The sequence below is a fragment of the Chaetodon auriga genome, chromosome 14 (genome assembly GCF_051107435.1).
Source record: "Chaetodon auriga isolate fChaAug3 chromosome 14, fChaAug3.hap1, whole genome shotgun sequence".
In the NCBI taxonomy this organism is placed as follows: domain Eukaryota; kingdom Metazoa; phylum Chordata; class Actinopteri; order Chaetodontiformes; family Chaetodontidae; genus Chaetodon; species Chaetodon auriga.
Genome location: NC_135087.1, coordinates 16,417,046 through 16,438,817, shown reverse-complemented (window position 1 = coordinate 16,438,817; position 21,772 = coordinate 16,417,046). Strand labels below are relative to the sequence as shown.

At 42.5% G+C, this 21,772-nt stretch overlaps 1 protein-coding gene across 6 annotated transcripts in view; it reads left to right on the top strand.

The window, feature by feature from the left end:
• ralgapa2 (Ral GTPase activating protein catalytic subunit alpha 2) overlaps positions 1-21,772 on the top strand; it is an 85,375-nt gene that overhangs the window by 14,876 nt on the left and 48,727 nt on the right. For 4 of the 6 annotated variants that reach the window (XM_076748386.1, XM_076748389.1, XM_076748390.1 and 1 more), the window contains exons 3-22: positions 98-147; positions 7,865-7,922; positions 9,509-9,552; positions 9,727-9,907; positions 10,072-10,187; positions 10,708-10,846; positions 11,245-11,453; positions 11,956-12,201; positions 12,427-12,609; positions 12,816-12,950; positions 13,094-13,242; positions 13,364-13,475; positions 13,811-14,048; positions 15,046-15,225; positions 17,697-17,843; positions 18,287-18,409; positions 19,201-19,286; positions 20,000-20,090; positions 20,282-20,455; positions 21,311-21,490. In XM_076748386.1, coding sequence (XP_076604501.1) covers positions 98-147; positions 7,865-7,922; positions 9,509-9,552; positions 9,727-9,907; positions 10,072-10,187; positions 10,708-10,846; positions 11,245-11,453; positions 11,956-12,201; positions 12,427-12,609; positions 12,816-12,950; positions 13,094-13,242; positions 13,364-13,475; positions 13,811-14,048; positions 15,046-15,225; positions 17,697-17,843; positions 18,287-18,409; positions 19,201-19,286; positions 20,000-20,090; positions 20,282-20,455; positions 21,311-21,490 — 2,841 coding nt within the window. The remainder of the gene's footprint in view (positions 1-97; positions 148-7,864; positions 7,923-9,508; positions 9,553-9,726; positions 9,908-10,071; positions 10,188-10,707; positions 10,847-11,244; positions 11,454-11,955; positions 12,202-12,426; positions 12,610-12,815; positions 12,951-13,093; positions 13,243-13,363; positions 13,476-13,810; positions 14,049-15,045; positions 15,226-17,696; positions 17,844-18,286; positions 18,410-19,200; positions 19,287-19,999; positions 20,091-20,281; positions 20,456-21,310; positions 21,491-21,772) is intronic. The other 2 variants (XM_076748387.1, XM_076748391.1) reach the window with 2 other exon arrangements.

The window sequence follows — 21,772 nt, the reverse complement described above, 5'->3', positions numbered from 1 at the left end:
GGAATGGCCTGCATTATTGTTACATTATTGATGAGGCTAATGCAGTATAGCTCCCGGTTATGTGTTTAAAAACCAAAGTACTTTCCTTGTGTTTCAGGGAACAAATCTCAAAGGGAGGAGCTGGACTCTATCCTCTTTATTTTTGAAGTAAGTCGTCTGTCTTTTTCTGTGTCGCTCTCTCCATTTCCACTGATAGCTGCTGCAGCTTCAACCTGTTCACTGCTGAACTCTGGGGTGGGACCATAGTTTCCATGGTGCCGTGCTGCAACTCTGGCTACTTCCTGACTTTGCCTCAAATGGCCGAGAAATCAGCTGGGAGATTGTGCAGGAAAAAAGACATTTTCGCAATCATTTCCCAGCCTTTGACATGTTGTGGGAGAGCTTTCAGTTTGTGTCTTGTTTTAGGTGTGCATGCAAATCAGAGGAGGCACGGCTTGTGGCTGTGTGAGCAGTGCATTGTTACCTCTATGGCCCCTCCCTCTGTTTTTCTGAACGCTCTTATGTTGCACATGCAGGTTAAAGTCTCTTACCTTGTTTTCCCAACTGACTGCTGAGGCAGCTCCAGTTTCCAATACAAACAGCCAGCTCTCCAGTTACATTTGCTCAGGGCAGGACTGTAAGGATGGCAGCAGATCAAAAAAAAAACAAAAAACGGGGGTCAGTCTGTTTGTGCCTCTTTGTACAGTTTGTCTTGTCCTAGTTTCTCTGCTCACCTGAGAGCACGGTGCAGGAGTGGTTCGTTCATTATGTCCAACATAGAGTGAGGCGTTGTTGGTCAGGATCTAAGTGTAACTTTGGATTCAAGCCCACTAAGCAGTTCATTTTGTATATCACAGGAGCATCACATCAGGTCAGACGCTGCTGTTGTCTGTCTATGGATTCCTAATTCTGATATGGATTCCTGCCAGTGAAACATATCTAGTACAACTTGGACTCTATTTTCAAGTTATCACATTATATCTTTTTTTCTTCTTGGCAGGAGATTTAAGTGTTTGCCTTGTTTTGTTTGTCTGCTGATGTTCACACAAGCTGGCAAATATATTTTTTTATTTTTAATGAAGACTGGGGCTCCCCATCTGTTAAAGAAAACTCCCTCGATTTCCCTCCAGTTTTCCTCCCCGCCTTGACTGCCTGTTTGCACATATCCAGTCATCTAACCTGTAAATAAAGCCTGGATTCATGCCTCCTACATATTTATGGTGTCATCTTTTCAAAAAGAACTAACATTGAAAGCAGCTTAACCCTCATTTGTCCCCTTTTAGCCCCCGCCTGTGACAACGTGTGCTTTTACCCATGTACTGAGAAGATAAGCTTGCTTTGAGTGGTGTGTACAGGACAGATACAGGGTCGCTTTGATCCTAAGCTCTGCTATGCTCTGCGGACTTTCTCTTTACGCCATATTAGATGAGGCATGTTGGATCCTATGTGGCCATGAATACATCAGTGGATACATTTGTGCTCACAAAGATGCAGTGCTAATATATATATCATGTTATCCCAGAGGTTATGTTATGCAGCACTGGGATATGACAAAAGCAATAAAAGATTAATACGATACTTTGAGGCAAGTGGACTTTGTGTCCTAATCATTTTCCTTTTCTGCAGAGCACAGTCGTGCATAGGTTATGTTGAATTAACGTTTCTGCCATTTTTTTTATAAATCCAATTTCTCAGGGCAGGATGGTACTTTTTCAGGTATATCGTTTGTTTTAGTCACAGAAGTCCACCAACCAAGAAACCCTTACAGCCTAATCCCTTGCAGCCTTTCTCCAAAAAGCATCAGAGTGTTGTGGAGAGTAGGCTATGAATGGATAATGGCTGGGACAAAAGCCATTTTGTGCTTTGCAACACCTCTACCACACTTACACTGCCTAAGAATTTCCCAGAAAAGCCACAGTTATGTCCTCATCTCTGTGGGCACATGGCAAATATCACCTGAGTCCCTCCTTGCATTCAAATTTGGCTGACCTATACAGTACATGTCTCCAGTGTGCGAGTGTTTGCTGGCCCTGTGGGGATTACTTTGCTGTCATGATGAGGTATGTGACCCTTTTTTCATGAGTTGCTGTGGGGGAGTGTGATCCCTGATGCTGAGACTGTTGGAGTAATAGATATGTGGAGGGGTTAATCTTGTGTCCCTCCCCCTAAACTCTGCTGGAACACCCCACCCCCACTGCCACCAGCAGCCATCGCCATTCCCTTCCAGGATCTCTTTGTGTCTGCTGCCACGAAGGCATTCACCATGGCAGCATGTGATGCTGCCCCAGAACTGACAGACATGAGAGACCTGGTGTCTTTGAGAATGCACCAACAGTGCTGACAATGCTGGATAGAAAATTCCACTCTAATCATTTATATCGCTTTGTGTGTTTACATTGCTGTCACTGCGTTGCCTAAGTATTCACCCTACACCTCCCCCCCTCGCTATGACACACCTAGATCATCAGTGGTGCTGCTAATTGTTTTTAGAAGTTGCATAGCAAGTTCTGTGGAGACCTGTGTGTGATTAAGGTGTGACAAGTGATTGGAAGGTGAATTTACTTGTATATAGAACTGCTTGTTAGTCAATCCCTTGACAATGCCAGCTCTAAGGAACATTCAGACAAATTCAGCAACAAGGCCAGTGAACAGAATGTGACAAGATGAACATGCTGCATGTTCCTCAGACTATGATAAATGGAAAGAATATTGGTCTTAGAACAGTCCTTAGAAACTTAGCGTCAGTGTGAGATGAGCAGTAGTAAGAGGTGGCAACTGAGAAGCCTATGGCAGTTCTGAGAGAGCTACAGGGGTCTGTGACTCAGGTGGGAGACGCAGCATACAACAGTGATTGTCTTGTACCGGACCAGTGGCAGCTTAATGACAGAGTGGCAAAGAGAAAGCCAGCACTGGGGAAAAAACATGACGTCTTGCCTAGTCTTTGCTAGAAGGCACATGGGAGCATCAAAGTGGATAAAGGTTCTTTGGCTTGATGAGACCAAAATTGAGGCTTTTTAACTATCATACTTAAGTGCCATGTTTAGTCAAAGCCAAGCATGGCACATCAGCAGAAACACACACCATGTAGTGACAGCGTGGCGCTGTGGGGATGCTTCACTACAACATGGCCCTGAAGGCTTGTGAACTTAGAGTGTTGAATGACACAGATCTGGTGGGAAATGCGAAGAGTAAAGAGTTAAATGCTGATGCAATCAGCTTAAACCACTGTAACAATATTATAGAAGACAAAGGGAGTTTTAGTACATCTATTCGAGGCAGGTGTGTCAACATAATTGCCAGGTAGATAATCAGCCATCTCTATGTTGTATTGGATTCAAGATGCATTCTTTGTATTCTCCTCCTGAGTGGCCTGTTGCTGCTGCACACTTAGATTGCAGGCAAATGTAAGTATGTAGCGAAAAAAGGCTGTTGTAGATGGACGCCAGTTATGTAGAAAGTGTGTGTAGGTGTAATTCAAAGAATGAAACCAGATGAGACCACTTTCTGCAAGAGAAAACTGTTTTTCACTGTCACGAGACCAGATTGAGCTTCTCAGGCCTTGAGGGACTTCAGTTTGTTTACGCTCCCATGTGACTGTAGATGACCTCGTACTGTTTGAAAACACTTCAATCCTGGTCCCACCGAGGTTGTGGGACAGGTTAAGGGACAGCTCTGGGACCAGCAAAACTCAGAGGGAAGTCTGCGCTTAGCCACTTTCTCTCCAGGATGTGACCTCACCATGACCTGTCGTCTGTCATCCGGACCTGACTCAGCGTTCTGAATTCCCCTTGTCATCCTCTCTGTAAAAGCCCCTCATCTAGAATTGACTTGATGAGTTGCCTTATATGGATAATTCTGCTTATTGTATCTAGGTAACCTTATTTTCTGTGGATAACAGGGAATTTAATTCAGCTTAGGTTTGAATGCAAAAGCATGCTTTTAAAGGCCAGATTGGAGGCTGTTGACTGATTTAGGTTTATTTAACCAGGATGGTCATTTGAGATTGAAACCTAAGGGTTGCCCTGGTCGAAATGACAGCACAGCTATCCTCAGAAAACGACATCAGCACCACCAGTAAGCAAAACAGAACACACACGAAGAAGAGGAATACAGAGAATTCCTAAAAACAGGATATTTCTATTTCATTCCAAGCATTTACATTTGCACCTTTAAGCCAGAAACGTAACACACAGGGACCGATAAATGTGCAATGAGGCACATTATTGTCTGCCTGCCGAAGTTCACAGCTCACAGCAAACAGGCAATTGAATATAACATCAAAATGTACCATTTAAGCGCTGTGTATGTAAATGGTCAGTCAATTAGTAAGGGCATTGATAAAACAGAGTCTTTCTGTGTCACGAACATCCATCAACAGCCTCGTTCTGTGTCGTGTGATGGCATCATATTCCTCTCAATGCACATCTTAGGTTGAATCACTCAACATCTCCTCTGCATGTGAGCTGAGATGCTGCTGAAAAACACCCCAGGGCCATTTACTGAAGTGATTTCTTTTCCTCCTTCTTGCCTCTTTATGCAGTCCTAGTCATGACGGACAGTTCGCCGACAGGGGGTTCATAGTTAATGCTTAAATGCAAATTTACTAAGTGTAGCTTGGAACACTGCACATGGAACAGACTTAGTAAATGAATCTGGAAGTCTGAGCTGTTTTAACCTGTGTTTATGTTTAGCCTTTTACCCTAGTTATATATAACTTTAAACTTCTATTTATAGATTTTCTGAAGCACTTTTTAACAAATGGCTTCATTGACATGTAATTTAGCTTTCTTCCTTTGTTCAAAACTTTATTCATGCCTAATCATGAAAATAATTTCAGAATGGTCCGAGAGGAAGCGCACTGCAGCTTGGCTTTCACTCAGAGCAAAGAGGCAAACCTGAAGGCTGAGCTAACCGGCAGTTGGACAGCCCAGAGGGAGTTTGATTGCACTCTTCTGCTGCCACCCACTGGCTACACAGGAGAATGAACACATCTTAGTATTTTTGCTGATACTTCTGTGTATTTTGACAATTTATTCTAAAATAAAACCGAAAAAAAAAAATTGTTGTAGGCTTTCACCATTATTAGATTTTAAGGTGACATGAGATACTGTACACATTATCATCTTAAATTTACAGAGACTTTTGCCAACAGATCATGAGGGCAGGCTGAGAAATTTGGTTAGCATGTAAATAAGCAGTCTGGTTTGGCCTGTATTTACAAAGCATTTTAAACAAAGCAGGTGTAATTGATTCTCTTCATAGGTCAAAACATGATATGCCGTAGTGCAAAAATTGGAGATTGTTTATTAACACTATGTCACTTCCCTGCACTATTTACTGTGTTGTAAGATACGCCTAAGTCCTGCAATGTGATTGACACACTGGTCACTTTCTGATTAATGTTAGAAGGTTGGCTGTATGTTAGCGGGTCATTGCTTTGTGTCTGCAGTGTCTTTGTGTCTCCCTGGAGACTTCATTGTCCCAAGATGGTATACTCGTCTCCGAGTTGAGTCGGAAGGCCAAACAATATGTAAATGACTACATTCCTTCTGAGAGTACTGCATGTCTTCCTACCGTCAAAAAGCCCTTGTAGACCACCTCTCGGAGAAGTGTATTCTGTGTCATGTTCAGGCCCTGCGACTGGAAACCTAAGTGCGGATCATGTAAATGTGTTAAGGCTGTATCAGTACCACAGTAATGCCCCCATCTTTATGCTGGAGTATGGCTGCAGATTAGAGTAACTCCACCAACCCTCCGTCCGGCAGACTCTGCATTCGCCTCATATCAGCCAGTAAATTCCTCATTGTTGCAGCCGCCATTCCAGCTCCGCGGGGAGTCTTTCTGAGCTAGCTTCTCCATCTCATTCCCACTCTCCCGTCCTGGTGCTCTGTGAGCGGAGAGAGTGGCAGTGTTATTGTGTCTGCTCGCACACACACACACGCAGAGGGAAAGGCTTAAGGAGGCCACCCTGCTGTGTTACCGCCTAGCATAATGTGTCTGCTGCCCCAAGGAGACAGAGTGAAGCCCAGCACAGAGCTTGTACAGAGATGCAATAATCCCATGTGGGATCAATAGCGAGGTGTAGCCACACGCCTGTACACGCATACCATCACGTCTGCGGATCAGAGAGAAGTTGAACAGCACAGATAGTCATCCAGCACCCTCTTTAAGTGATGTATGTCTTTCAGTATCTCCACTGTCACTGATAATGACGGGGATTTAGTGTCAGAGGACGAGAAGGGCAAGTTAAAGATGGAGGATGTACAATGAAGAAGGAAGTTGTTGACAAATGAAGACACTCAAAACACGAGATGACTTGTGGACCACCACAGCTCTCAGCCTAACTTGCATAATGCATATATGTTTCAGAGCAATTCTGTAGTGGTGATATGACTATTTTACAAAAGAACATGACCATTTGGTGGTCTAAACACGAACATCTTATTGTATAAAAATGATTCTTGAGTATATAATTTGAAAATGACAAATATCTCTTTGTAAGATATGTAACATTTGCATTCACTCAAAGTTATCAATTTCAGTTTATGATGAAATAATTGTATTTGGTAAGCCTTATTGTCCAACAAAGAAATAACATCCTTGAGATTATAAAAGCTGTCACTTAAATGATAAAGTGATGCTCAGTAGTCTCTGAAGCTTTCTCTCATACTCATATTTCTTTTAGTCTTTTTCTCTTTTTTTTTTTAACTTTGCCTTCATGGCTGAAGAGGACTTAATATTTGTAGTTCTTTCATGCATGTTTTCTGTCATGTTCTGCATCCTTGTGCGTTCTCTCACTCTGCAGGGCAGATGAGTTTTTTATCATGCCAACCAGAGTTGGTTGTCTGGTTGAGTGGGTCAGAGCTGCATACGTAAGGCAGTAAAGGACAGACTTGACCTCCACATTGCAATCGTGGAGTCTTGTTGGGTCAGTGATTAGGATTTGATGAGAAGTGAGCCATTGGGGCATCAGTTACATCAGTGCACTGACTATTAACTAGCCATGCGTGCACACATTCACACATCTCCCACCCTCCCCCAGCCTTATTTTCATCTGTCCAGAGGGACCCAGTTAACCTGTCGTTGCATTCAAGAATAATGATAGGCTGCTGAAAGGTTAGGGCACTCTAATTGAGTTGTAAAGCGGTTGGTGGGGAGGTGATGACATTTCTCAGTGCTGTCCTGTGTCACCAGGATCTAGAGACATGCAAGGCCAAGTGGAGGGAAAGGGCAAGGAGGCTGCATCCCCTGAGTGTGTACTGATTTTTCAAATCAGCGCCACTTAACAAAGCGTAGTTTGTTGTTGGCGTTTCCTCACGCTTTTATTTAGAGCCAAATAAAGAAAATGAGGTCGCAACTAACATTTGTTTCCTCCACTGTTTAATCTACCAGTTATTTTCTTGATTATTGGATTCATTGTTTGGTCTTTAAAATGTTAGAAAATGATTTTTGAAAAATGTGTATCGTGAGTTCCCAGAACCTTAGGTGATGTCCTTGGATGTGAAACTTTGTGCGACCAACAGTCCAGACCCCAAAGATATTCAATTTACTATCACATAAGACTAAGAAAACCACAAAATAATCAAATTTTAGAACTCAGGAAAAGTGGACGTTTGCCATTTTTACATAAACTCTGTTGATTGACTAATTGAATAACAGACTTATTGTTTCGGCCATAAAAGAAAATGTGTTCTTCAGAGTAAAGCCTGGAGCTCGTCAGTTCTTAGTTTGGTGATGGAATAATGTCCAACTGTGCAACCGCACGCAACCAATATGCTGTTGTTACTGTGCAAATGCTAATAACTCCTCACTTACTGAACCTAATCACAACTTTTCTGTTTTGTTTTTTTTTTGTTTTGTTTTGTTTTTTTCCGTTTTTCATCAGAAAATTCTACAACATCTGCCTGAGAAGATCTACAACCGATGGCAGTTTCACAGTATAGGTATGTACTGCTAACTGCTTTCCCCATATGACATACACCTGACAAGTAGTTATATACTGTGCATGTGTCTTTCCTTCTTATGCTTCTGTAACCTCTAAGATACACATTAGGACAAAAAAAGTCACCACAACCATGCCTAAGCCTTCCATAATGAAGAGAAAATAATTAGTCTTAGAAGGGGATGTAAATAGGAAATGCAAATGAGCACTTCATTTGAAATGCAAATAAGTAATTGAATTATGCTGGCATGATTTCAGTCCCACACACACACACACACACACACACACACGCACACACGCACGCACGCACGCACGCACGCTAGCGCACACACGCACACGCACAAAAGGAAAATCATTGCAAGAAGCGATAACCCCAATTATAACTGTTGTTTGTCAGCCAATGGCAGCAACAGTCCAGGTCTAGATCTCTGTCTCCTCCAGCTGATAATTCCAAATATCAAGACTCGTCTGGGGTTGTTCACCTGTTTGTCAGTCATTGGACAACAAATCCTCACAGGTTTAAGTCTGCCTCTTGGCCTTTTCTTGAACTCATGTAGAGTTTTCCTTGGCACTCATCAGTTCACGTGTCACTAGTCAAGATGCTGTGCTGTGACGATGTGCTTCTGTTTTAAAGGACGTAAGGCCGCAGCTAGATACCTCTTCACCATACCTGAGTTCTAATTGAATTCCTAAGATAACTTTTTCTTGCGCATAGTTTTTTTTTTTTTTAATCACATTTATTCTCCTCCAGTAGCATTGCTAAAATGTTTTTGGTGCTCTTGGACAATTTCCTTGTGGCGGGTTGGGTAGGTCAAGAATGAAATCTATGATCTGTAGTGGTTTTGTGCCTCTCACTGAGGATTGCAAGCTCACAGACATTTGACACAGACCGTTAAAAGCTGAACAAAATACTTGCACCTTTTATCATTCTCTGTCTACCTACCTCTAATTCCTCCTTTTCTGAGCCTAAAAACTATGAAAGCATTTCTTTGCACATTTATGTGTCCAAAAGTACCAGAGAAGAAGTCAGACAGTTCTTCATGCCTACCACTGAAATAGGTCTTTGTTAAATCACACTTCTTGATCAAGACTTACTCACACCCCCTGGAGTAGCTTCACTTTTGCCCCAACACAACCCTAATTTAAACCCTAATCCCTGTAAGAACTAGCCTGAATTTCTTCACAGCCCACAGGGACCTCATATGAACAGTGCTGTCTGCAGGCTGTTAAGAGTATGTCCCAACACTCACAGCCACACACAGGCCTCTTCTGCCCAAGGTATTTAGCAATCAGAGCAATGTCTCATTTGATTACAGCGGAACCAGATTGCCTTCACGAATGCTCGTCGCTGCCAACTGATGTTAATTTTCATCAGGAAAATGTGAAGCCTCACCACTCTCCCGACTAGTCTGTCACAACCACCCATCAAGGTCAATTTGCTTCAGTGGAGATGACAAGCAGGTCCCTCCCCGACAGCTTTGTGCTGTTTTCTGTCTCTGCTTGTGGTGTAGAGACCTCTGTTAAATGTTTGGTTTCGAAGAGTCTTTCACAATTGGTCTTTTTTCCTCCTTTTTCCCTTTCTTTCAGGTTCTATTCTGAAAAAGCTTCTACACACTGGAAATTCATTCAAGGTAATATTTGAAAATGAAAATCCTCCAGCCACATGATGCTCTGTAACGCTAAATTTAATGTTAATGTGCAAAATCTGGCATTTAGCTTTAAAGAAGGAATCCAGATATTTCTAGTTGAACTGGATTGTTGATGTTTGTGCGTCTGTTAATGCGTTGCTACCTCCTCCTGTCTAGATCCGCTGTGAGGGGATCCGTCTCTTCCTGCTGTGGCTGCAGGCCCTGAGGGACAACTGTGCTGAGGAGCAGTTCCTTATCTTTGCCTGTCTGGTGCCAGGATTCCCTGCTGTGCCCTCCTCCAGAGGGCCCTGCACCCTTGACACCATCATTTACAACCCCTTCTCCAACCCCCCTGATGGTGAATATGAATACTTCCACATTTTCTGACATATTCATACAGCCTGTGTTGTGATGAGGGTGGTCATAGAGGTCATCTAAAACGTACTAAACTCCTTTTTTTGTGGAGAAATCTTGTTTTTCCTGCACTTAACTTATGGTCTTTGTATCTGTCGATCTGAGCAGCCAAGGTGGTGCCTGAAGAGATTACCCCGCTGGTTCCGGCTGTGGTCGGAGAAAAGGTTGCGGATGACCAGACCTGTTATATCCTCGAAACCCTGCTCAAGTACATGGTCATCCAGGTAATAACTAATTATGGTAGGAAAGCACAATTATTTGCCAGATTATGCTGCGGGTACAGCGTGTACTAATATAGGCTTTATTCTCTGGTCCTCACTATCTTTAGACCAGCTGGTTTTTAATAGCTTAAATTTTGCTGCACCCTGGTAGGAGGGAGCTCCCAAAAAGAAAAAAAAAACGTCTTGGCAAACACTGGTAATCATGGCAAATATACATCACCTATACATGGTATATATCCCGCCGCAACGTATGTGTTGGTTGCACAGTATACTTGGTAATCCCCATCTTGTACAACAGTAGGATGAAAAACTAAATACAATATCAGTTGTTAAGTGTGTAAAGTTGAAGCATGTTATTCTTACGTGTACCTAGCCCAAACCGTTTCCCCTCTATAGACTTTTTGTTGGAGCAACCTTCAGACTATTGTGTTGCAAACAATGTACTGTCACAGCCTGAGTGATGCTAGAACCATCTCCTCTCCCTGTAGCCCGACCTTGTCTGTCTTTGTGCTCCATCTGCCAGGCATCCAGTTTAGAATGGAGGAACAAAGAGAACCAGGACTCAGGCTTCAGGTTTCTCTTCAGCCTTTTCAAGAAGTACTACCTTCCTCATCTATTCCCCTCCTTCACCAAGCTTACAAATCTCTACAAGCCTTTATTAGGTAAGCTGACATACAGTGTATAGATATATGTTTGCCTTTTGTCCTGAAGCCTTTTCAAAGTGAGTATTCTATTATTGCAAAGGCACACACACTGTACACTGTAAATGCAGAAGCTGCTATCTGGGTTGAAAAATCTCAGTCTGACGGTTTGTACCGTCTGCTTATGCTACACTTGTGTGTGTGTCATACATTATTAGCATTGTTTTATATTTGTACTACTACTTACTACATGCAGAAACACAGCTTAAACAATATTTTGAGCGAACTAATTTTGATTCAGCTGGAAAATCTCTTAACACGTTCACAGCATGACATCTGGATGTTACATTTAATCTTTGTCTGTCTTTCTTTCTTCTTATTTTGATCTTTTTTCAACCTTCCTTCTATTGCTCAATTAGACCTCCCCCACCACAGACCAAAACCCCTGTATGTGCCAGTGACGCGGAACAATGAGAGCACCTTCTGCACCAGGGACCAGTACCTGGCACCGCGTGTGGCCTTCATCACCTGGCTGGTCACCTTCTTCCTGGAGAAGAAGTATGTCAACAGTGCTGCTGCGGCGCAGAGCGCCAAGAACGGCACTGAGGTCATTCCCAAACTCATCCAGGTGACTGTTTTGTTTTCTCATACTGTCATTGAGGGTAGAGGAGGCTGCTGCGAAGGTATTTTTGCAGAATTCTTCTCAGAATTCTTTTTATTCAAAAATGTCTTTTGTTGGTCCTGAAAAAACATGAAGAACAAGATTCAGTGAAGTCCCGTATTTATTATTCCTCATTATTATTATATGTAAGTGTTGAAATAATAAATAGTGCAGTGTATTTCTTTTTTAAACAGAGTGACAGTTACCACTGGGAGAAAAAGAGGGAGATTAAATGCAAAATGAATATTTACTATGACTACTGTGACTATGATTACATAGAAGTGAGAATCCTTTTACAGTAATGACCAATACAGTTGCTCATTCCCCATAAACACAACAATAAAACACAGCTAATTGACTAAGGAATTACTATTCACAGAGACTGTAGCGACTAATTATTTAACTGCAGAGGCAGCCTTGTAGCATACTAAGGTACTCTCATTTCTCACGGTGTCTCTGTGGTGCCCAGACTGTCACTGCGGGCAGTAGCAGCCAGGAGAAGGAGAAGGATAAAACATCAGATGGGGATACAAACGGGCCAGCGGGGGAGCCTGAGAAGAGCCACTCCAACAGCAGCACGCTGTCTGATCGACGGCCCAGCGATTCCAGTTTGTGTAGCATTGAGGAGGAGCACCGCTATGTCTACGACATGGTGCACGCCATCCTGCTGTCCACCAGGGACAATGTGAATTTTGTCAACGAGGTCTTCCACCAGGTACAGCGGGGATGCCAAGCAATATTTCCTTAATTGATGTTGTAAAGATTAATCACACTGCAGGTATAGTTTTCCTTGTGGGTCATAATTAGAATACACACTGCATGCTGACACTGTGAGAACCTGTACTATGTTGCCCTCTGCTGGCTGTTTGGTAACATAACTTCAAGATCCTTCCCACCACCAGGCTACCGTTGAAAACCTTTCCATGTTCTTCCTCCTAAGGCCTTCCTGCTGCCGTCCTGCGAGGCATCAGCAACTAGGAAGGTGATCAAAGTATACAGGAAGTGGATCCTGCAGGACAAGGCCTGCTTCATGAAAGAGCCTGACACACCTGCCCAGACAGATGAAGTGGATGACGGCCCTGAACAAACACTCAGCACAGAAACTAACAGCATGCACGCACAGGTGAACGCTCTGATGCAGACAGCCAAACATTTTGTTAAACAAGACAGTGAAAGAAAGGTCTGGATGTTAGAGGGGGTGTCTCAGAACAGCATAGATAAGCAAGTTAAGACCACATAGAGTCTTTTCTATCATGAGAATAGTCTATGTTTTAATATCTTAGCATATGTCTACTGACCAATCGGCTGGCCTGCTTTGTCCTCTACCAGATATTACAGAGTCATGGCCACAGACGGACGTCCAGCTGGGGGAGGACGTACTCATTCAGCAGCGCCATCAGTCGGGGCTTCCTCACTGAGGAGCAGAACAGGGACATCAAGGCTGGTATCCAGCCCACACTACAGGTCTGTCTCTGTGTTCCCAGATCACAGCATTTGGTGATGAGAATCCACAGTGCTTCTTGTATGCACTTTGTCTATCGTCACTGTTGTCTTGCTTACTTTGTCTTGACTGTTTGCTCAACCCTACTCTGTCTTCATGTGTGTAGGTGTTCCTGACCAACTCATCCAATGTGTTCCTGCTAGAGCCGTGCCAGGATGTACCTAAACTCCTGGACAACCAGGTTGAGGTGTGCAAGGGTGTTCTCAGCATCTACCGGCACATGATCATGGAGCACACCATGGACACTCAGACATGGTCAGTGAGATGTTTTTCCAGCCGTTCCCTCATGACTCTCAAAGTTCATCTGATTTTTAATTGACGATTCTTCGTCGCTTTTTTGGCGGCACTGTTTGGATTCATTGTCTGTGTTCTGCAGGGAGCAGATGTTGCAGGTACTGTTGAGGGTCACAGAGGCAGTGATGAAGAGGCCACAGGAAAACCAAAGAAAAGACACCTTTGCTGAAAGCTTAGCATCTATACTCTTTAGGGTATGTCTACAGATGCTTATTTTTACATTAACTGATAGACAAGGTATTTAATTCATATGTATTAGTGTGAATATGTGATCATAGGTACTCTCAGTAGACTGTAATCATTTGTCCTTTATGAGTAAACACCACAATTTGTTGCTCAGGAACCTTTATATACTAGGTGTGTGTGTGTGTCTTGAATGGATTGGTTGTTGAAAAAAAGGCAAAGAAACACTATATATATGAGATATGTCAGTGTGAGAATTCTCCTGTCTTATCCGGAGCTGGAATTCATAGCTGCGACCGTGTCTGTCAATGCTAATTCATCTTTCCTTGTCTCATCTTGCATTCAGACCATCATTGTGGCGTGGGTGCGAGCCAACCTGTGTGTTTTTATCTCCCGGGAGCTATGGGACGAGCTGCTGGCAGTGCTGTCCTCTCTTACCTGCTGGGAGGAGCTGGTGACAGAGTGGGCCAGCATCATGGACTCGCTCACGGCTGTGCTGGCACGCTCCGTTTATGGCCTGGACATGGCCAACCTGCCTCTGGACAAACTCAGCGAGCAGAAGGAGAAGAAGCAGAGAGGACGTGGTGAGGGGGAAAAATGGGGAGGACATAAATGGGAGTGGGATGGCTAGAATTTGGTCGAAAAAATGTTTGAAATTGATGTAGCTCTGGTTCTGGTTATTTTACAGGTGAGCCTTGTGTTTTCCTACATTTGATTTTATAATGTTTGGTTGTTAGTTTCTTTCACTTTGGCACGTAAAAACCATTTCTGTCCAGAGGAGGGTATGTGAGTGCACTGTTATTTGGGTTGGGTTGATCAGAATAGTATTGCAGCTGACTTGTTTTGAGTTGGCTTCATCCGTGAACATACATCTATGTGTAACAGATTGTCTGAATTGATGTTAAACAGATAATTCGTGCATCATGACTCCGAGCTCAAATGGACGTGGTCTGGTTCAGTGTTGACATTTAGACCGCTGATTGATTAGTCAATGACCAGAAAATGAATCAACAACAATTTGATAATCAATTAATTGTTTCAATATTTCATTTTAAAAAAGAAAAGCTCAACATTTCCAAGGTAGATTTTTCTCTGTTTTTTTCATTTTAAATTGAATACCTTTTGGGTATTTGACTCATGACTCAACAATACACCTGTGACAATATAAACTGTCCATCCATCAGTGTGCCTTCCTGTCCTGACAGTCTTTTTTGATACTACCACTGGTGGTCGCCACTGTCAGCACTGTTCAGATCCTACACATTGCAGGTTTACGTCTGCACTTCTCATTGAGCTTATGCTAGCTCAGATGATACCCACACTACTTGCTGGGTTTAAGGAAATGGGCAATCAGACATTGATGTTGGTGGTGTGTGGATATTATATTCTAATAACATGTTTTCTAAGGCTTAACAATTATCATAACCAAAATTGTCCTTTAAGGCACTTTGTATTGCAGAAAGCCTTTGCATGTCAGTAGAGGTTGTTGGTGCTAAACCCAAATATGAATATGATGATAAATTTTTTTGAAAAGTACACTGATAGCGCAGTAATGAGCAAGTGTTGTTCTCTGCATGTCAGGAGTGATCCAGGACTCCCAGAAGGCAGCAGCAGTTGCACGTTCCTTCTCACTGAGTTGGAGGAACCAAGGGGAGCAGGGCGGGCCAGGAGTTCAGGAGCCAATGAGGATTCGCTCAGCAACTACGTCAGGAGCTCCTGGTGTAGAGAAAGCCCGTAACAACGTCCGACAGAAAGCTTCTGGTAAGTACCTGTAATATTAGTGATAACAGTATTGTCGGTGCATGTCACTATACCATCAAAGCAGGCAAAAATAAAATACAAAGGGGGGCTTTTATAAGAGCCTCCATATCAAGTACTATTCTATACCCGTACCCGTTAATCTTCTGGCTTTGTGTGGGTCAGCACCACAATACTGATAAGCTTCTGGAGCACAGCCTCAGACCACATGCTTAATCAGAAGTATTGACTGTGTGTGAAAGCCTTCAGACAGGTCCATGTGTACGCGAGCCCAGGTGTCGTTGAAAGGCCCGGCACCAAAGACAAAGAGGCCAACAGATGGCCCCCATTGTTCCCCTATCATGTCACTGGCCAGCGTCAACATATTTCCATGTCAGCTCGATTGCAGGCATACGGCACGCCCCCCCAACAGCATGTCAAAGGCCAGCTTTGGACACTCATTGTCATTAGCTCAATTCAGACACTGCAAACACCCCTTATCTGATGGGAATGTGGCAGGCTAATTATAAGTTGAGCTGGAAGGCTGTAGAGTAGTAACTAGCTGCAGTCCCTGTCTTGCTTGTCTTAATTTAGTCTAGACAGAATCTTAATGTGGAGGATAAAAGACAGAGATGATCCCTTTTCGCCTTCCACCCCTCCAATTACCACCGACGTTCTAAAATGGCGAGCTTGTTGAGCTTGAGCAGATGTATTTGTGCCTGAACGACGAAGTCTCAGAAGGCGTGTGTGTGTGTGTGTGGGGGTGTGTGCGTGGGTGTGCTGACACATCTATTATATGTCTCGTGTGCATGTTAATGCACCTATTCTGTTAGTCTGTTTATTTGTATCTGCATGCAAGCAAAGATGGACATTAAACACTACCGCTTCAAATTCCCTTCCCTTTCTTTTGCCTAATTGGATTTCTCCCACATTGATCTTCAAAGGCCCGACAGCCCTCCTCCCTACTCCTCAAGAGAAGGCCCACACATGAATTGCACGGCAGTTTTTGATAGTTTCATTAAGAGTGTAATTAATGCTCATTAATATGCATAAATGGGAGGCAGTGGTGGGCTGTAGCAGAGACAATGTATCTCTCTCATTGAAAGGCATAATTAAAGTGTGCTGAAAACAGAGAATAGAACTGTCCTCTGTCATTGCTCTTTTTGAGATTAAGCCTGAAGTGCTATCCAGACACAATGGCAATGCCTCAGTATTGACAACTGTCAAAACTTACCTGTACTTGGACATGCAAATACAAACTAATATTGTTCTGAGATCTTGTCCTGATAATGAAAGAGACTGCATATTTCATTATGGTGCTTATTAAGCTTCACCAACTACAGAGACCCAGTTGCACGTGCTCTCGCTCTGCCATTGCTGGGCTGGTTAAGCCTTGACTACTTTGTGTCTTAATTATAATAAGATTACATAATTTAGTCAGAAATAAGATAAAATGTTGTGCCTTTGGCCTATGCATGATTAATTCTTTTGCTGTGTTTTGGTGCAGCATTTAGATAAAGCATCCTAATTAAAAGACAAATTCATCTCATCCTCCTTTTGTCCTACATGTATAAGAACTGAATATATTTGTCTAAGAAACAAAAGCAATACACAACATATGTTAAGTGTTGTATCTTAAAGCCTTTTACCTGTTAGTCTATTTTTTTCCCTTTTTACTGTTTGTCTTGTTGTATTGTATTATACAATATATAATACAGTCCATTTACCATTTACAAACTAGTTAAAGTAGTTTATAACATTGTTTTAAACTCAAATGTATTATTGTTATTGTTATTTTTAAAACTCTCAAATATCAATATCCACATCCATGTTTTCTTACTGGGAAAGAAACAACTCAATGTTTTGCCGTAGCTGTTTATTAAGAAGTTTATTAAGCTTCTCCGCACTCAACAACTTTCAAAACTGGGAGTTTTTTTTAAGGGAGTCTGGGGATATTGCAGTGACTAGTTCAGCAGTGAAATTAGTTGAAACAGATGGCATGTTCATAAACATCTGCTCCTTATCTTGGCAGGTAAGACAGCCCAAACACGTAATTTGCATTACAGTGGCCCAGGACGCATTCGTGTACACACTGCTAAAAGAACATGGCCATATGTGTTACAGACCACCTCTGAATGTGGTCTGAGAGAGCGCATCTCAACGCATCCTCAGTGCTTCCTGGGTGCATTCACACCTGTACTTGTGATTGGATCGCCCAAAGTGTTTGTTAATACCAGGTGTAAACAGCCTCAATCTTATTTCCAGTTCTCTCTCAGAGCTCAGCTGTCATTTTTTGTTTTTATTGTTCTCTCATTCATCAGGTCAGACTCTGGTTCTGCTGTGCTCTATGTAGTCCGCTTTCCTGATTAGGAATGTTTTTATTCATTGAAGTACTTTTGTAGCGCTCTGTACTTTGCTGTTAATACTGTCTTCTTCCCTTTACTTCTTTTCTCTTTCCACTGTCTTTCCTCTTCTTTCTTTCTCCCTGATGGAAGCTAAGCGAAGCCAGTCCATCAGCAACTGTGTTCATCTATACGAGGCTTTGCCCACTACTAAAAGCGTTCCTATGCTGCTCCACACTGTGAGCTCTTTTTTGCCTGGTATCTCTTCTGGTAACTCTGCTTGTTCTCACAGACTCTCAGGTAAAGTGTATTCTGAGAGCCGCCTGTGTTTTGTGTGTTTGTGACCTCCGCCCTGCCTTTCCATCCATCTGTCACTATCTGTCATATGCCACCAGTTTCTGTGTCTGTTGTGACAGTATTTGGAGGGGAGAGGTTTTTGTCTTAACAGGTACTTTAGACTGTTTTGTGCTTACTTTTTGAAAAATGTAAAAATCTCTAGGGCATCCCTCCAGTGTATAGGAATACAGTCTGTAGCAAGAGTATGTCTGCATCATCACTGCATGTGTGCATGTCCTAATTGCTCCCTGGTGTTTTCATGAATGTGTCTTCAGATCCCTAAAAATAACAAATGACATATCTTGGTGTGTTTTTATTTGAAGGTCTGCATTAGGTTTTGTTGTTGTTGTTGTTGTTGTTGTTGTTGTGGCCCTGCTGAACAAACATCTTAATTCCCTGTCTCTCAGATGTGGAGGAGTGTCAGCTGTCAGAATGTGGAGGAGAAGAGGAGCTGGGAGGCGGGGATAGCCCTCTGCCACGTAGCAGCAGCACCTCCGACATCACCCAACAACTGTCTGACACTTTACCAGGTATATACAAAGACAAACCTGATCGTAGTCCCCCACATTTGTCATCTCAGATCTGGACTGAAATGACAGTGAGACTGTATTCAGCAGAGATTTAGCTGAGCTACCTGTAAGCCTTTGGGTAACTGAGTTCCCATTTTTGTATCACACCCTTTGCAGTTTACTGCAGTTCAACACAATGGCAATAAATCAATCTTTGTTAAGCCTTTTCTGTTCAGTTTTTGTTGATAGTGGGTCATATCTTATAGGTGTGTAGGTCATAGTGAGTGGTGGTGGAATAGTATTAGACCGGAGTCCAGAATCTGAGGTAATACTTTGATGGATACTTAGAACAACATTATGTATTTTTAAATATATGTAGCGATGTGGCATCTGCTGAAGACTTTCATATATAAGATTAAACATTTAATATGGATCATGCGTGTCTTTATGAGGGTGACTGATGACTGTTTTTATTCATGTTTACCACCTGTACAGATAATATGTGGAAACCAGGCATTTACAGTGTATTCTCATGTCCATTTTGATGCATTTTATTTCAATTAGCTGTTTTATTAGTTTACTTTGCAGGGGTCATGCTCATTAATCAACAAATGAAAGAATTGTAACTGGGCCAAAGTTTGCCTTGAAGTCTTCATCTATTGTCCCTGGCCGGATATTAAAAAGGAACACATTTTGGATTAACCAACTAAACTTAAGAGCATATGGGTAGTAGTAAATAGAAAAAAAGTTTTTTTTTTAAGATGACTTAATCTCTGCTCTGCCTTTTTATAATATCCTCTGTTGCACTTCAGGCCAGAAGAGAGAGTCTTCCCCTACTTCCTGTGGCTCTGATAGCAGGATGTCTGAGGCGAGGAGAGAGAGCAATGAGCCACCAGTGGTGAGAGGAATATTCTTCTTCTGTAGTATTATATTAAAGTTATGAAATAAGATTTGTCCATACAAGTGTCTCTACTTAAAGGTGCAGTGTGTACGATATAGCCAGAAGTTTAGTGGAAAATGTATTTTAAAACTGAAATAACAGCATGAACAGAATGTGAAGAAGTAACAGTTTTAACAGTATGTCAAAGACATCTATGTGTTGTGTTGCAGACATATGTACTGTAGTTAGCATGCTAACCAGCTAGCTGTCTTGTAATAACACTTAATACCTCAAGAGATCTATAGTATGCCCCCCCCCTCATAGTTTCAACTGGGACATGAATGCAAGTTTGATGCGTTTCACAAGCACCCTTAGCTTTTTTAGTCTGATAAATAAACTAAAACTCACAAACTGTCAAGAAAGGAAATATTCTTTTTATTTTTCAAACAGAAAAATGGAACCAGACACAAACAAATGTTTTCCCTGTTGTCAAGCTGGCCTGCTGAGCGCTTTTCTGTTGCCTTTGGTGTAAACACCAACAGTCCCCTGGTGCTTTGAGCTCTTGGACTCTGGTCAGCTAATAGGGCCATTAGCCACACAGCTAACCGAGCTAATTAGCTATGTGCTGGAAATAACTACAGTCAAAGAGTACAGTGAGCAGTAGTTAGCGGTTATTCTGTGGTGGCCAGTTCTTGCACATTATAACTTAATGTTTGTTTCTGTATTCCTAGATCCTGATCCGGCGGAGCAGCAGTCCAGCTGAGACAGAGTGCAATGCAGAGGGACAAACAAACTACACAAGACCCAAGCTCAGAGAGAAAAGTTAGAGATTACGTCATTATTATTATTTCTTTAAAATGAGGGTTAGGGGTTGAAGAGTCGCTATTTTTAAATATTCAATTCATCAGATAAACACTGAAGTATCAAATGCAGCCTACTCTTTGCATGGATTAATAGTTTTCCATCTCACACTTTTATGTCCTTTATCCATCTCATTCACCCGCCCTACCTAGGTGAGAGTATTAGCAGTGAGACATCCAACGGCTACGTCAACGAAGCTGAGGTTACCTGGCAGGCATTCGATGAAGAGGCTGACACTCAGTCCACACAGTCAGCCCACATGGACGTGACAGCCGACCCCCAGAGTCAGGGCAGCCTGCTGCTCAGCCACAATGAGGCTCTAGCAGGTATTGGAACTCACAGAGAGCACCTAAAACAGATGTTGATCCTGTATTTATTCCAGATGTTAATGTATTTTACAATCTACTGCAAATTGAATTACAACAAAATTACCCAAGTTAAGGTTTTAGCCTTGTACGGTTGATGAGTCGACAAAGAAGATGCAATGCAGATGCTATCGAGACCAATTATAGAGAATTAGCCAATGAGAAGGTAAATGCGGATACAGTCTTTTCTCTGGCTTTTTAACTTTTTGTTCAGTGTCATTTGAATAATTGTATTCAGTCAAGAAAGTAGATATTGTCTCATTTATGTCTCCAAAAATCCAAAAATCTCCAAGAGAAATCCTTAACATTCAGCACAGAGGCAAAATGAGTTGAAGGAGTTCAGCAGTTGTGCAGGTTCATCTGAGGTGGGTCCCATCTGGGGTTTTGGTGCCTCTATAACCTCACTCATAATGGATTAGTCATAACCAGGTACAGTGATCCAGTAAAGAAACTTGACCCGCATGTCAGCATCTGCTACAGTCCCTCTGCAGTTAAGCCATTTAATCTTTTAAAGCTGCCAACATTTTGTGTGAACGTTGTGAAGGAGAGGTGACCTGTAGTCTATGGTTTGATTAGACAGAACTGTGGTGTCGTGGTGGTCAGTGCAGTTTTTATTTTCATAGGCAAAATAATCATGATATTCCCTCTGCTTTAAACCCTTCAGCTTGTACCTTACACCCCCACCCCCCACCCCACTTTTATGTGAACTCTGTGTTGTCCTACATTGTGATCACATTAAAGTTGTCACTCTTCCTTTGTCCCTGTGTTCCCTTCCTCAAACCCAATTTTTTATCCCTTTCCCCTTGTTGTTTTTAGGTCCTGAGTATGCCCTCCCTCCCCACTCTGCACCCCCGTCCTACCACCACCACAACCACTACCACTACCCCCAGAACCCGCCCGCCTCACCAGCCCTGCTGGTGCACACAGAGTGCCCACGGGACTGCCCCCTGGACGACACCATGCATCAGTCTGTCTTACACATGCCACATCACTTGGGTACTGCTCCCCAGCTGCTACTCATCATATAGACCATAGAGCCCTCATTTACCATTGACTCTCCATGCTCTATATTATCCTCCTGAACTTCCTTTGCTTACATTACACTTATCCATGCTTTTTTTGTTGCCAGATGGCAGATCTTGATTAATTACTTGGTGCAACAAATTGCATTTTGTTCAAACAGCAGAAAAATCTTTCCTTCCACAATCTATCACTATCCACACCATCCATGTCTGTCTTTTCCAGGCCTTAGCACTCCCTCTACTCCCCATTGTTCTT